Consider the following 12,227-nt stretch of genomic DNA (forward strand, 5'->3'; position numbering starts at 1 on the left):
TGAAGAGCAGTGCAAGGTGGCTCATTTTGGAGGATTCCAGAGGATTACTATGGACCACACTGTTATTACATAAAGTCAATTAAAGAGCATACATGCACATCCCATTGATTTGATTTAGAACTAACGAAAGCTTCAGTAATGTGCAATTACAAGAAACTTAATGACCCCTTTATATTGAATGCAACTTCTGTGGCACCTAATATGCTTTGATGAATTGCTCATTATGTGCAGTGTTGGGAAAGCTTCTAAAAATATTATTAATTGTATAATAATTGTATAGAGAAAATCAGTTTTATTTGGCTTTTTTTTAAGCTCTGAAATCAGTAAACCAAAGAGACTGTAGACTTTCTCTCGCTCCCTTTTCCTTCCTGTACCCCAGAATTATTTTTTTCTAAAGCTAATCTGTTGCTTTTCCAGCATGTGGATAAAAGCCCTTCCTTGTGTTATGTAGAAAGATCTGGCCTGATGCAGATGGTCATGTGAGGTCTTAAAGGTTGGTGTCAGCTACCCACAGAAATCACCAGTGTTCAGCTGGATGCCTGCACGTGATGCTCCTCTTTGGCAGGGCAGGAAGTCTCCACGCAGCAGCCTTCAGCATCGAGCTCAGAGCTTTATGACATGGTCCAGTCCCATGCCCCCTCTCCCATTCACTGCTGGTGAACCTTGGAGGCAGCCAGCCCGTGGGGCCATCAGGTGGGCTTTAATCTTGCTTTTCTAACCATAGGATACTTTGAGAGCTTAGTGTCTCAAGTGTTACCCATGCTTCAGTTGACAGCTAGTTGCAAAGTACAGCAAACCTTGAAAGATGGGATCAGGAATATGAGAATAAAAAGACAAAAATAGGAAGTTTCATTTCAGTTACATTCAGGATTTAACACTGCCAGGAACTCTGGAAGCTTGAAAAATAGGCAAATGCAGACTTGCTTAAAATTTGTTTCAGTTTGGAATCTAATCTCGTCATGCTTCAGGGCATGAGTTTTGAATGCCCGGGTCTGACAGCACTGTTTTACTGTTGGGCACTAGATTGAAAAGGAGAACTCTTCACCAGGATCAGTTTGCATTAGTGTATTGTGACAGGGGCAAATTCCTGTTGTCTGTGGCAAAGGGGTGTATGGTCTTCCTTACTCCTTCTGGACTGGTACCCACAAAGATTCCAGCAGCACTGACCTCAGGTTTTGGCTGCCTTAGGTAACATTTGCCTAGCTTGTCTGTCATGGGGAAGTTTTGTGTAAAACGTAAAATATGTCTGGTTTGTCTCCCTTACAGATGCTCTTAGGTATGTAAACACATAGTTTTGGTTAAACTGTGGTTTATTTGTTTGTTGCCCAGCCTTACTCTCACACACATGTGTATGCGTGTGTCAGATGGGGCTTGCATCATACTGGGGCAGATCTTGCAGCCTCTGCACAGCCCAAATCCCCATCTGCCCAGGCAAGATTGGCCTCAGTGAGTGCTACCTAAAATCCCTCTTGAGTCTCTGATTCTTCAGTAAAAAGGGCAAATCAGATTGAGTGTAGCCATCCTCAGACTAAGAGTAAAAACAAGCTGACGTTTAGACTCTAGTGTGTTGGAAATCACTGCAGCTCTGCCTATTCCTGCGCTAATTTCCAGCAGCCGGGGAATTCAGCCCTAACTGTTTGCAGAGCAAGAGGCGCAGGGCATTTCCAGGGCTGCATATGGGAGGGATGAAAAAAATTGAAACCCAGAAATTTTGGTGCAATTAGGATGAGACTAATTTAGTCTGGGCACCTATTCAGGAGCCCCCGTTAAATTTCTGCTGCACAGTGCTGTCATCACAGTACAAGGAACCTTTCCTATTAGCCCTCCACAGCACAGCTTCCCTGGGACACTTGGAATTGTTTAACTAAATAAGGCAGAGGGTAGAGCAGGTAGGAAAATGACTCTGTGGTAATGGCTGTCATGCACAACAATGCCTTCCATCGTGCCAAGCTGACGTTCTTATGGGAGGATCATGTTTTATTAAAACCTGCTACTTGCTGTCACTCACTTGCTCCGCTGTCCTATTCGCTGTCTCCAAAAATAGTATGCCCTGTGGTAGTGGTTTATTATGATTAAACAGATAAAAATAAGTTTAAGGTTTAAACACATCCCGGACACCTGAGGTAGTACAAGAGCTGACTTCTTTGTGGAATGTGTGAAGTTGTATTTTCCACTGCTTCACAAGACTTGTTTTGTTTGGTTTTTAATTCAGTAAGCTTTTATGTGATCTGTAGTTTTGCATTACTGTCTGGCACCTCAGGAGTTTATATCACTGTTTCTGATGTTTTGCCTCACTCACAGGACAATACTTACTAGCCTTGAGTAGAGAGTTTCTGTAAGAAAAACCTATTTTTTTCTGTGATTTGAGTAACAATTCTATGTTGTTTGTTGCAGCTTTCATATGTCAAAAAGTACTGATGAAGTAGGTACCCTAATAAAAACTGTAGAATTTTAGTCATGGGATGGTTTACACTAGGGGCTTAATTTTTTTAGTCACTCTATATGCATCTACATTTAGCCATTTTTCTCTTAAAATAAAATCTCTACACGGAGATAAGGAAAAAAAAAACAAAAAACAAACAAACAAAAAAAAAAACTTCCCTCCTGTATTTCGGCTTCTTCAGCATTCATTTGCAACTTTGAATTCCTCTTCAGTGATTCTAATATGTGGCATTTCATCTAAAAGAAGGGCGTACAAAAGCACAGAAGCCTGACGGAGCAAGATATGGCATCACTGCTGGTGGAAAAAATCTGAGGACAATAATTACAGGCAACAAAGTGAATGTCATACTACAAAGCATTACTACAGGTAGCGTGGTGTCAAGCTCACATAGTCACTCCAGAGCCATGTGTCCTGGCTCTCTTCATGTGCTGAATAGTGACAGCAGAAATTCAGAGCACTTGTGGGCACATCCACACTGAGTAATGAGCTGTGTGGAGAGATCCCTGACCTGGGTGTCACTGTAATTGTACCCATGTAAGTCTTGACCTGAGTTAGTGAGTTCTGGCAGGAGGCAAAAACAGTGAGCCAAACCAAGGCAGTTTAGCTTTCAGGACTGCTACTTGTTTCTGGAGGTTTCTCAGACCTTCCACAGACCTCCCGGAGGCTGTGACACGGAAGCTGTCCAGTCTGACCAGTGTCAAACACTGTCCAAATGAGGTCTCCAGTCATAGCATCATACTGCTTGGGCAGTGACACCCGTCTGAAAGATTAAGTATTATTGTCCAGACATGGCAGAATCGGAGAGTGATTTACCGCAGGTTTTCCACACACATAGTTTGAAATGTGCAGCTGGTATTACTTGTATTTTCCATGCCATGTGAGCCAGTCAGAGCAGGCTGCTATTGTGCATTTTCATCAAGAGAGCGTTACAGCATCTCAGCCTCTTGTCTTCAGTTCTGCTCCATGTTAAAGGCAGTGGTCCCCAGCTGACACAGGTGGACATGAAGAAACAACCAAAGGTTGGTTAGTCAGCTGTGGATAGAAATGCCATGTGACCCTGCATGCCTGGATGTCTTGGGACATGCCTTGTGGCACTTTCATTGATAAGGAAGCCAAAAACCATCCTGAAGGAGCTGAATTGATGCCATTGCTATTTACAGGGCAGCAGGGGTATGTGAATCACAAGGTGTCAGCTCAGTCTGAAACCTCTGAGTGTCCTTTTGCCAAAACTCTTATCACACCTTTCTGCCTATTAAAAAAGAGTGGAGTAAAGAGCCACAAAGCTCACTTGTGGAAGTGAAGAGTGCATCATAAAAGGTCACAACTGTAAATACAGATTTCTCCTACTCAGTTTCCTTGTGCAAGCCTTCCCGGGCTCCTGCTGGCATGGATTGAAGTCATGGGAACAATAGTCTTTGACCTCCACATTTCTGACAAGACAGTAACTTCACTCAGCCAGAAACTGGAGACTTAATGTTACTGCTTGCAAAGTGAAAAGGGATGGGATATGTTTTCAAACTGATACCATTCACCCACAAAACTGTATTCAGCTCCTTATAATTGTGAGTTTGACCATGGCTCTCAGCTCGCTTCCCATTTTTCAGACTCATGGAGTACATTCACCTTTAGGAGTATGAAGTCTTCCAAACTCTCTTATTTGTATCCCTAAAAAGCTTCCCAGTTGGGAAAACCCTGTGCATATGCCCTCTGCCAACTCCCTGCACCACTGACTTTGTAACTTCTTTGCTCTCAGCGGGATCAGTGTCTGAGCTGGAAGGCAGAACTTTGTTTCAGAAGAACAGGAATTTTATTGAAACAGAAGGCCACATTGTTATCTGTTTTAGTAGTGGGATGCAAGGAAAGCAGAAATCTACAGAAATGTAAAGCCCTTGCCAGTTGATAGAATCCATGTACAACCACCAAATGTTAAAAATACTACATTTCCTATGAAGTTCACATCTATATATGGAACCCACATTTGTACAGATATATCTGGTTGTCCTGTTCCATGCAGGAACCCAAAGTGGTTCATCGGTAAGACACTGATTTTGCTAATTAGTAAAGCAGAAATTTCCATTGCAAGGGTATTTAAAAGCAAAATTAAACACAAGAGGAAAAAACTCCTTATTAAACTAAAATGTGGGGTAACCACATCCTGCTACTGTGGCATCTGCTGTTTAGCAAAGGAAAGGTTCCTCTTTCAAAAGCCTTGACAGGTAGAGAGGTCACGTGTTACCTGCATTTCTCAGCATTATTATTTTTTTTTTACTTTTCTGTCAGTGGAAAAGCTGAACATGACAATGGAAAATACCAGTTGAGAGAAGGCATTGTGGGGAACTGTAGGTGTTAGCTATGAAAGCGATAGTGGCCTCCCCCTCACAAAGCCAGCAGAAAAACAGTGAAAAAAAAAAAAAAATCTGATGACAAAGGTTCTGTAAATCGTAGTACTCAGCTGTTTGGTCTGATAGGGATCAACCTGGTGCTTTAAGGGAAGTGCTGTGCTACTCCAGGCATTGAAGACTAAACATCTAGCATGCTATCCCAGATCTGCTGCTCAGCTGTATGTAGGGCCTCCAAAAAGCTGGGTAGTCATTTGGATCTCATCTGTCCTGGTTATAAAATTTTGTTAGTACTCAGATTGTGTTGTTTTAATAATGAGTTGAAAGCCATTGCAACCTTTCTTTGAAGAATGTTGTGCTTAGTCAAAATCCGGCTACTCCTAGAATGGTACTGCAGACATGAATGGATGTGTATTCAAGCACCTGGGGAATCAAAGTGTTTGCTTTAGGAATGCAACTCAATCTTGAGCTAAAGTAATGTTTGCACTGAATACTGCTGTTCTGTGGAACCACACACAATCCTCTTGTAATACTAGCAGGTTTGTAAGTCAAAACTTGAACATTCAAAAGTGCAAACAGCTGATTCTCCTTAACTATATAATAAATATTTTGTTACAAATGTGGGGGCCAAGAGAAAAATTCCTATTTATTTTTCTGCATGATCAGATCTTGCCTCTGTGGGAAATTCTATGGTGGTCCTACAGGACCATGTGGAGCTCTGAGGATACCGAGGGGATAGATGGCAAAGGAGATAGTGAACAGGGAACAGTCAGCTCATTTACTTGTAACATGAATTAAAATTACAAGAAACAAATTTAAAACAGAAAAATAATACTTTTTCCACCCTCACATCCGTACGCTGCGGAACCCATTGCTACAGGAAACTGTGAAGGCCAAAACAGGTCCAGAAGGTTATTAGAAAACTTAATGGAAGAAAGTTCATCAAAGTTCATTAGAAGCAAAGATGCAGACCTGTGCTCAAGAAGTTCTCCAACAGAGCAAAGGTATACTAGAGAAAGTACCACTGGAGGTGTGCTGGTTTTTATACTCTTTCCCAAAGAACTGACAGTAGTAGTAGTTATAACAATGGTGTGGATGGGCACGCAGGATGCTTCAGCAGAACGATACTTCAGTAACAGAGGTTTGATTTACTGTTGGGAAGGACAGTCTTGGGTCAGACTACATGAAGAATATTGATGTTTTCTTGCCAAACAACAACAAAAATATTAGTTTGGGGTCAAACAAAACATTCCAAGATATTCCATTTGATGAAAAATAAAATATTTCCTAGCATGCAGCAGAAATGTTAACATCTTTTGGAGTATTTTCCAATTTTCCAGAAATCAGAAATAAAAAGGTGGAGAGTCCTCATGGGAGTGCTGGACCATGCAGTTGAGGGTGGCGGGGAGCATGCTTCTAGCCAAACCCAGCAAGCATCACCCAGCACACTGCACCTACACTTGCCTCCTGGTTTTCCCCCATTCCCACCCACAGGAGGGTTTTCCTTGCAGCCTCAGGTGTCTCGGTGGACAGTGAGGGAAAGCCCACTCAAATCACACTTCCCCTTTCATCTCTGCTAGCGGTCTGCTGCTGCAAGATCAGCTGTGCTGCCACATATTCCACCCACATGGACCTTTTGAGTGCACCCTTGTCCTTCTCTGCAGGTTTTTTCCATTGCATTATTGGGAATATTTTGCATTTTTGACACTGCATGGGTAAGGGGGAAACAACAAGTGAAATAAGGAGAGCTGTGTGCAAGCCACACTGTCCACAGACCACTGTGGAGGAGAGAGGTGTTGAGTGTTCTCTCTGGTGGTTTTGGCCCTGTTTGGTTGTGACGTCCCGTGGCAATGGATGCACTTGGGTTGAGGTTCAGCTGCCTCCCAAGTCCGTGGTGATGTTGTCTAGTGACTGTTGTTCAACAGCTGCCAGATGCTGTTGTATGAGGATGCCAGGCTTACTCGTCAAGGTAGCAGAAGTCCACCTATCTTAAGAAAGTAATATGAAATAAAAGCAAGCAATATTAACTGCTGTGAGTCAATAACAAAATGTGAGTGATTTCAGCTGGTGGCAAATTGATTTGGCTGTTGAGTGATGGAGAGAGTGTGACTCAATGAGCACTGTGGTCTCATGGCCTGAGCCAAGGCAGGTGGGGTCCCAGCTGAAAGGAAAAGTTGTATCATATCTGGAGTAAGACATGTGTCCTACAGCCCTCAAGTGACAGAAGATCTGCTGAGGGTACCTGGAGTGACTGGAAGGGACAGCCTCTTGAGTGCCTAAGCTGGTTTTGGAGATGGACCTTCGGCTTATGTCATCAAGTTGCTTCCAAAATACCTTTTCTACATGCTTTAATATGGGAAAGCATGACCTGGCAGGCTGAGGCTGTTGCTTTTGAAAATTGTACTGAAAGAATCAAGCAAGAGCAACTCAGCAAGTGCTACAGCATTAGTCAGAGATTCGAGATGCCTTGGTGCTAATCCTGGCTGAGGTGGGGAGGCCCTTGACTTTTCCACCTGCCTGTCCCCATGCGATACCCGTGATGTTTATGTTCACATTTTACAGGAGCACTGTGAAGACTGATTATTTAATGTTCCTAAGCACTAAGTAACTGTACAAAGAGTGAGGATAGCCCTGACTAGTATCTTAATTTTATTTGATTTAACAGAAGCTTTGAGGGAAAGTTAGCAAAACTATGATGCTGCCGGGCAGGTAGGAGGATTTGTTTTCATTGACACATAAAACCTGAAGGTATTGCTGTGTGGTTTTGCTGCAGAGCCCAGAGTGCCTTGAGAAGTTTATCACGGAAGCGATCTTTACAAAAGCATCATGGAAGAATCATCCCACAGAGGTATGCTGTTTGCACTCAAGGCAGACAGTCAGTCCCTAAAGCTCTCTGAAGTCTGGCCCCATGTAAATGGGGCAGCACTTCTGGCTGGGTTTGGATGCGTGCAGAGCAGTCTGCCTCAGAGCAGGGCTTGTTGCTCAAATTTGTTGTTGCTGTTTGGTAATGTTAAAAATTAACTCCACGACACTCTCAAGAGGAAGAACTGCTTTGTCTTTTCACAGCTCATTTCCATACTTCTTAATTTGCTGCTGTAAATAGATAGTTACAAATGCAACTGATACTTCCTCTCTGAAGTATGGTGTGTGTATCCATTGGTAGAATTGGTTTTGGTGGCCAGGACCTGTGACACAAATCCTGACTGATTCATGTGCTGCAATTACTAAGTGGGCAATAGGTCTGCAGAAAAAAAAAAAAAAAAAGGGGGAAAAAAAAAAAAAAAAAAAAAGAAAAAAAAAAAAGAGAAAGCCATAAAACCCAGCACCAAACATACCTAACTAATTGCTTCAGGAAGCTGGTTTTACATGGGCTTGGTCTTTTCCAGTAAACACATGAAATTATCTGGATTACTCTGAAGAGCAGCCCACAAGGAAAGGAAAATGAAGGCTTTTCCATGGTGCTTCCATGACGTGGGCATGTGTTTCCCAGTCCTGGCAATGTTAGAGAAACTCAGAAGCAGTGATAACCCTGTTGATGGCATTTTGTCTATCTCCGTGTAAATCAGGTGGTGGCAGTTGCTGTAAGGAGGTGGAGTGGAAATAAAAGGGATGTTGTGTAGTCCATTGTCGATGACCTTTGCCAGGTTCAGTCATTTCCTGTCCATCTGCCAAAAATCACATGGACATAATTGGAGTGTGGGAAACTGTATTGCTTGATGATCTTTAGGGGAGGGGGAAAAGAAAGAAAGAAGACTTGTGAATAAAGAAAACAACATTTTATCATTGGAGATATAGTCTGACTGGCTGATGCTGAGATAGCAGACTTTGTTTATTCTCGCCTCTGACTCTTGCTGGGAGAGTTTTTTTTAACTTGTTTGTCCCTCTCATCTGTTTGCATGGATAGAAGTAAAGAGTGCATATCAATACGTGTTGGTCACCACGATGGGAAGGTGTATATTTAAACATGTTACCAGCTCCAGGGAAATAGACAAGCATGCAGCAGTTTCCTCTCTTCTTATTTTTCTTTTCCCCCCCCCCCCCCCAAATATCAACCCACAGTGGAAAAAAATCAGCATGTGTAATTGTATTCTATCTAGGCATTGCAGCTGCACATACCCAGGTTCAGTGACTGTCAGCTTTCTGCCACCAGTACCTAACATGGCTAACGTATTTTCCAAGCAGCTCTTTTTGTGGAAGAAGTAGGTTATTCTAAGATCTCCTGTGGTCCTCCTGGCTTTACATTTCTGAGGCAGTTCTAGAGCAATTGAAATGTTTTATCTGTAACCAGTTTGAAATGCTAAGTTTGTTTGATGCAATCAAGAATCCAGGATGCTGCTGGTTTTGTGATGCCTGGTTTTACATGGGATTTAGCATGTTAATAACCTTGGTTAATCCTGCCTTTTTGCACTGTAATCAGCCTGTCCAAGCTACCTGATGATGTCACATTTACTATTCAGAACTATACTGAAGCTATCAAGGAACAAGTGCAAGTTTGGGGAGGTTGTGGACTGAGGACAACTGCCTGCAGCAGTGGGATGCTAATCGATTCCTTGTCTTCTTTCTTTGCAGTAAATGAAATTATAAGGAATGACCTTTCCAGTACCAATGTCCACTCGTAGCTTTCAGTGTGGGCCTGGTATGAAATAGACACTTTTGACTTGGCTGGCGGGAGATGCCGAATGAACTGAAGACGTTGCCTGGTACCACTCTGATCTTTCCCCTAATGAATGTCAGGAACTGAAGATTTACCTCTTGCTTACAAAGAAGTAGCTCCTCAGCTTCAACTGATGAAACAGCTTTTTTTAAAGAAAATCATCTCAAAAGAGAGAAGAGGGAGTACGCTCCAAGATGGTGCATTTCATGGGACAAAACTAGGAAACTCAGCAAAATCTGAGCACTTCTTCCTGTTGCTGAACATTTTCGCATGGCACCACTGGAATACAGCCCTGGAAGTGCCTTATTTTACCAGGTTGTGGCATCAGGGCATTTTTAATAAGCTTTGAATTCACTACCATTGAAAGTGTTGGTAGGTGCAGAAACTATAGAGCTTGAATTCTGGAGGTGCTGGAAAGCATAGCATTCTGCAGCAGAGTCGGGAGCATAGGACTCTGCAGCAGAGTAGGGAGAGCAATCCCGACTCCAATAAGACACATTTATGAATTCCAGAATTTCCTCAGCTTTTCTTCTGCTGTAATGTACAGCCTATTGCCTTATTCTCAGTGCATTTCAAAAGCCTCCTGATTTGTCATCATCTCAGCTTTCTTTTGCGTATTGCCTTTATTGCGTGCTAATGAATCATAGGGTTGATAGTAGTAGCATGGTAAGATTTTGATTTTGATCTGGCTTCTGTCATAGCACAAGTGAGTTGAATAGCACAAAATAAAAAAGGTTGAGGGACAAAAAATTGAAATCTATCTTTTACATGATAGATGAATATGTATGCATGTACATACATACTAGTATATATGCATATATTTATATATGACAAATAATATAGATGATTGCCTAGTAAGGGCACTGAATTTAGCAATAATTTCAATTTCTGAGAATGCATTTCAAATCCACAGCAAATATTTCAGCTACTTCTTTTGAGGGTTTGTTGCACCTAAAGCAGGTATGCATTTTCTTTCCTCATGCAGTTAAGCAAGCACTTTAGATAGGCAAGAAGGATGCATACAATATACATGTTATTTACCAAATGTCAGAATATGAGTTATAGTAACTGTAAATACCATTATGGAAGAGTGTAAAATATTTGTTCAGTTATAATATTATTATTTCGCAGAAGCCTTATAACTCTCTGCTACGTGCATGGAAAAGGATGTTACCAAAAGCCCACCTTGGTTTCACATGTGGCACTGTATAATGTGTTTTCAGATTAGTTAATGTTCCTGGAGCTACAGGTAGGCATGTAGTGTAGCCTTCAACATTGTATTTTTTACAATGAACTGCTTATTATATAACTAGCAACTTCACATAACCAAAAAAAGGAAAAAAAGAAAAATAAAAACAAAACTTAGATAAAATAGCATGACTAAATTAATAATGTTTAACATTAATATTGTGCCTTAGGAATCTGTGCCCCCTCCTGGAAACATACCCAAACTACACCCCCGAGCTGGGGTGGCTCCTTAACCCCAATGCAATGAAGACTGAAGGGGTTTCACGAAAACGTGAAATCCAAATGAGTGTTTTAAAACATTCTTCTGTATAATTATGTCTTAGTTTCTTTAGGGAAAAAAAAATAAAAGCCATATTTTTCACATTTGCACATTACTGTGAAGACCATGAGAATATAATATGGCTCTGTGTACATAATACGCTGTTTCTGGTCCTTATAATAGTCTGTTATTCCTCACCTGTTTAATCCCAATTATTTACCCTGTATTTAGCATTGTAGATGTTGCATGAAACGTTTCTTATAGACTGCCATATGAAAAGTAAAAGAGCTCGACAGATGTCAGCTTGACTTGTAGCCAGAAAATAGAACTAATAAAGCAAAATGTTTTGCTGGAAGCTAGTCTTAGAGTGGTTCATTTTATGTTATCTTGAAAAATCTTCTTTTCTCATATAAAATAGCATTTTTACATTATATACATTTATCTCTCCCTCTCTTCTATATGAAGCTGCTTGCATCCTGCTAATATAATCATCTTAGCGTGGAAGCAAAGTCTTGTCAACAGACTCCTCTTCATTTCCCCACTGCATTTAAAGACAATGCTCCCAAGAAGAGGAAATGATATATGATATAATCTTCAGATTTCATTCTCTCATTATTTCAGAAATGTCAATAAACTGTGCATGGAGGGATCTCTGATTATGCCAAAGCTTTTTTTTATTCATATACTAAATATTTTGGATGAGGCTTTAACTGTGCAGGACAATGCACACACACACACAAAGAGGCACATTTCAGCAGTAATTTTAGCAAAGTTTTCAAATGTATGGTTTGGCTATGTTGCAGCTCCTTCATTCTGATTTTTATTTTTCTCTTAGGGAAAAAAAAAAAAAAAATACCCCAACCTGTGACTTTTAAGCCTGAATAATGGAGGAATATGCATCTGTTGTATATGTATTCATAAAATAAAAATGAAAGCAGAAATATTTCCTGTATGAGATTGCTATCTTGTTTCTGGTTGTTGTACATTGTATGTTGCATCATTGTATGGTTGTTGCTGTCAGTTTAGGAAAATGGCTCTCATCAACCTTTTTGAAAACAAAGCAAAACCAAAAAGCCACAACACTCTGAAATTGGAGCGTAGGTATATTCAAAAATAGGTATGTTCAAAAGTCCTTTTGCCAGGGAAGATTCTCACTATTAAAAAGAGCTCTTTGGATGAATTTTAAGCGGTGAAACAAACTATCGTATTAGTTGTGCAACTAAGTACTTGGCATCTCTGTGCATTTCTTGGACAACAGTTTATTTTGCCCTCCCTGGAACTATT

The 12,227-nt window shown here is 41.0% G+C and overlaps 1 protein-coding gene across 5 annotated transcripts in view; it reads left to right on the forward strand.

Annotated features, from left to right (window-relative positions):
- The window catches only part of NFATC1 (nuclear factor of activated T cells 1), a 115,577-nt gene extending 103,750 nt beyond the window's left edge, over positions 1-11,827 (forward strand). For all 5 annotated transcript variants that reach the window (XM_040059868.2, XM_040059886.2, XM_040059893.2 and 2 more), the window contains one exon: positions 9,352-11,827. In XM_040059868.2, coding sequence (XP_039915802.1) covers positions 9,352-9,401 — 50 coding nt within the window. In that variant the 3' untranslated portion in view covers positions 9,402-11,827. The remainder of the gene's footprint in view (positions 1-9,351) is intronic.
- The last annotated feature ends 400 nt before the right edge of the window (positions 11,828-12,227 follow it).

The sequence above is a fragment of the Hirundo rustica genome, chromosome 1 (assembly GCF_015227805.2).
Source record: "Hirundo rustica isolate bHirRus1 chromosome 1, bHirRus1.pri.v3, whole genome shotgun sequence".
In the NCBI taxonomy this organism is placed as follows: Eukaryota; Metazoa; Chordata; class Aves; order Passeriformes; family Hirundinidae; genus Hirundo; species Hirundo rustica.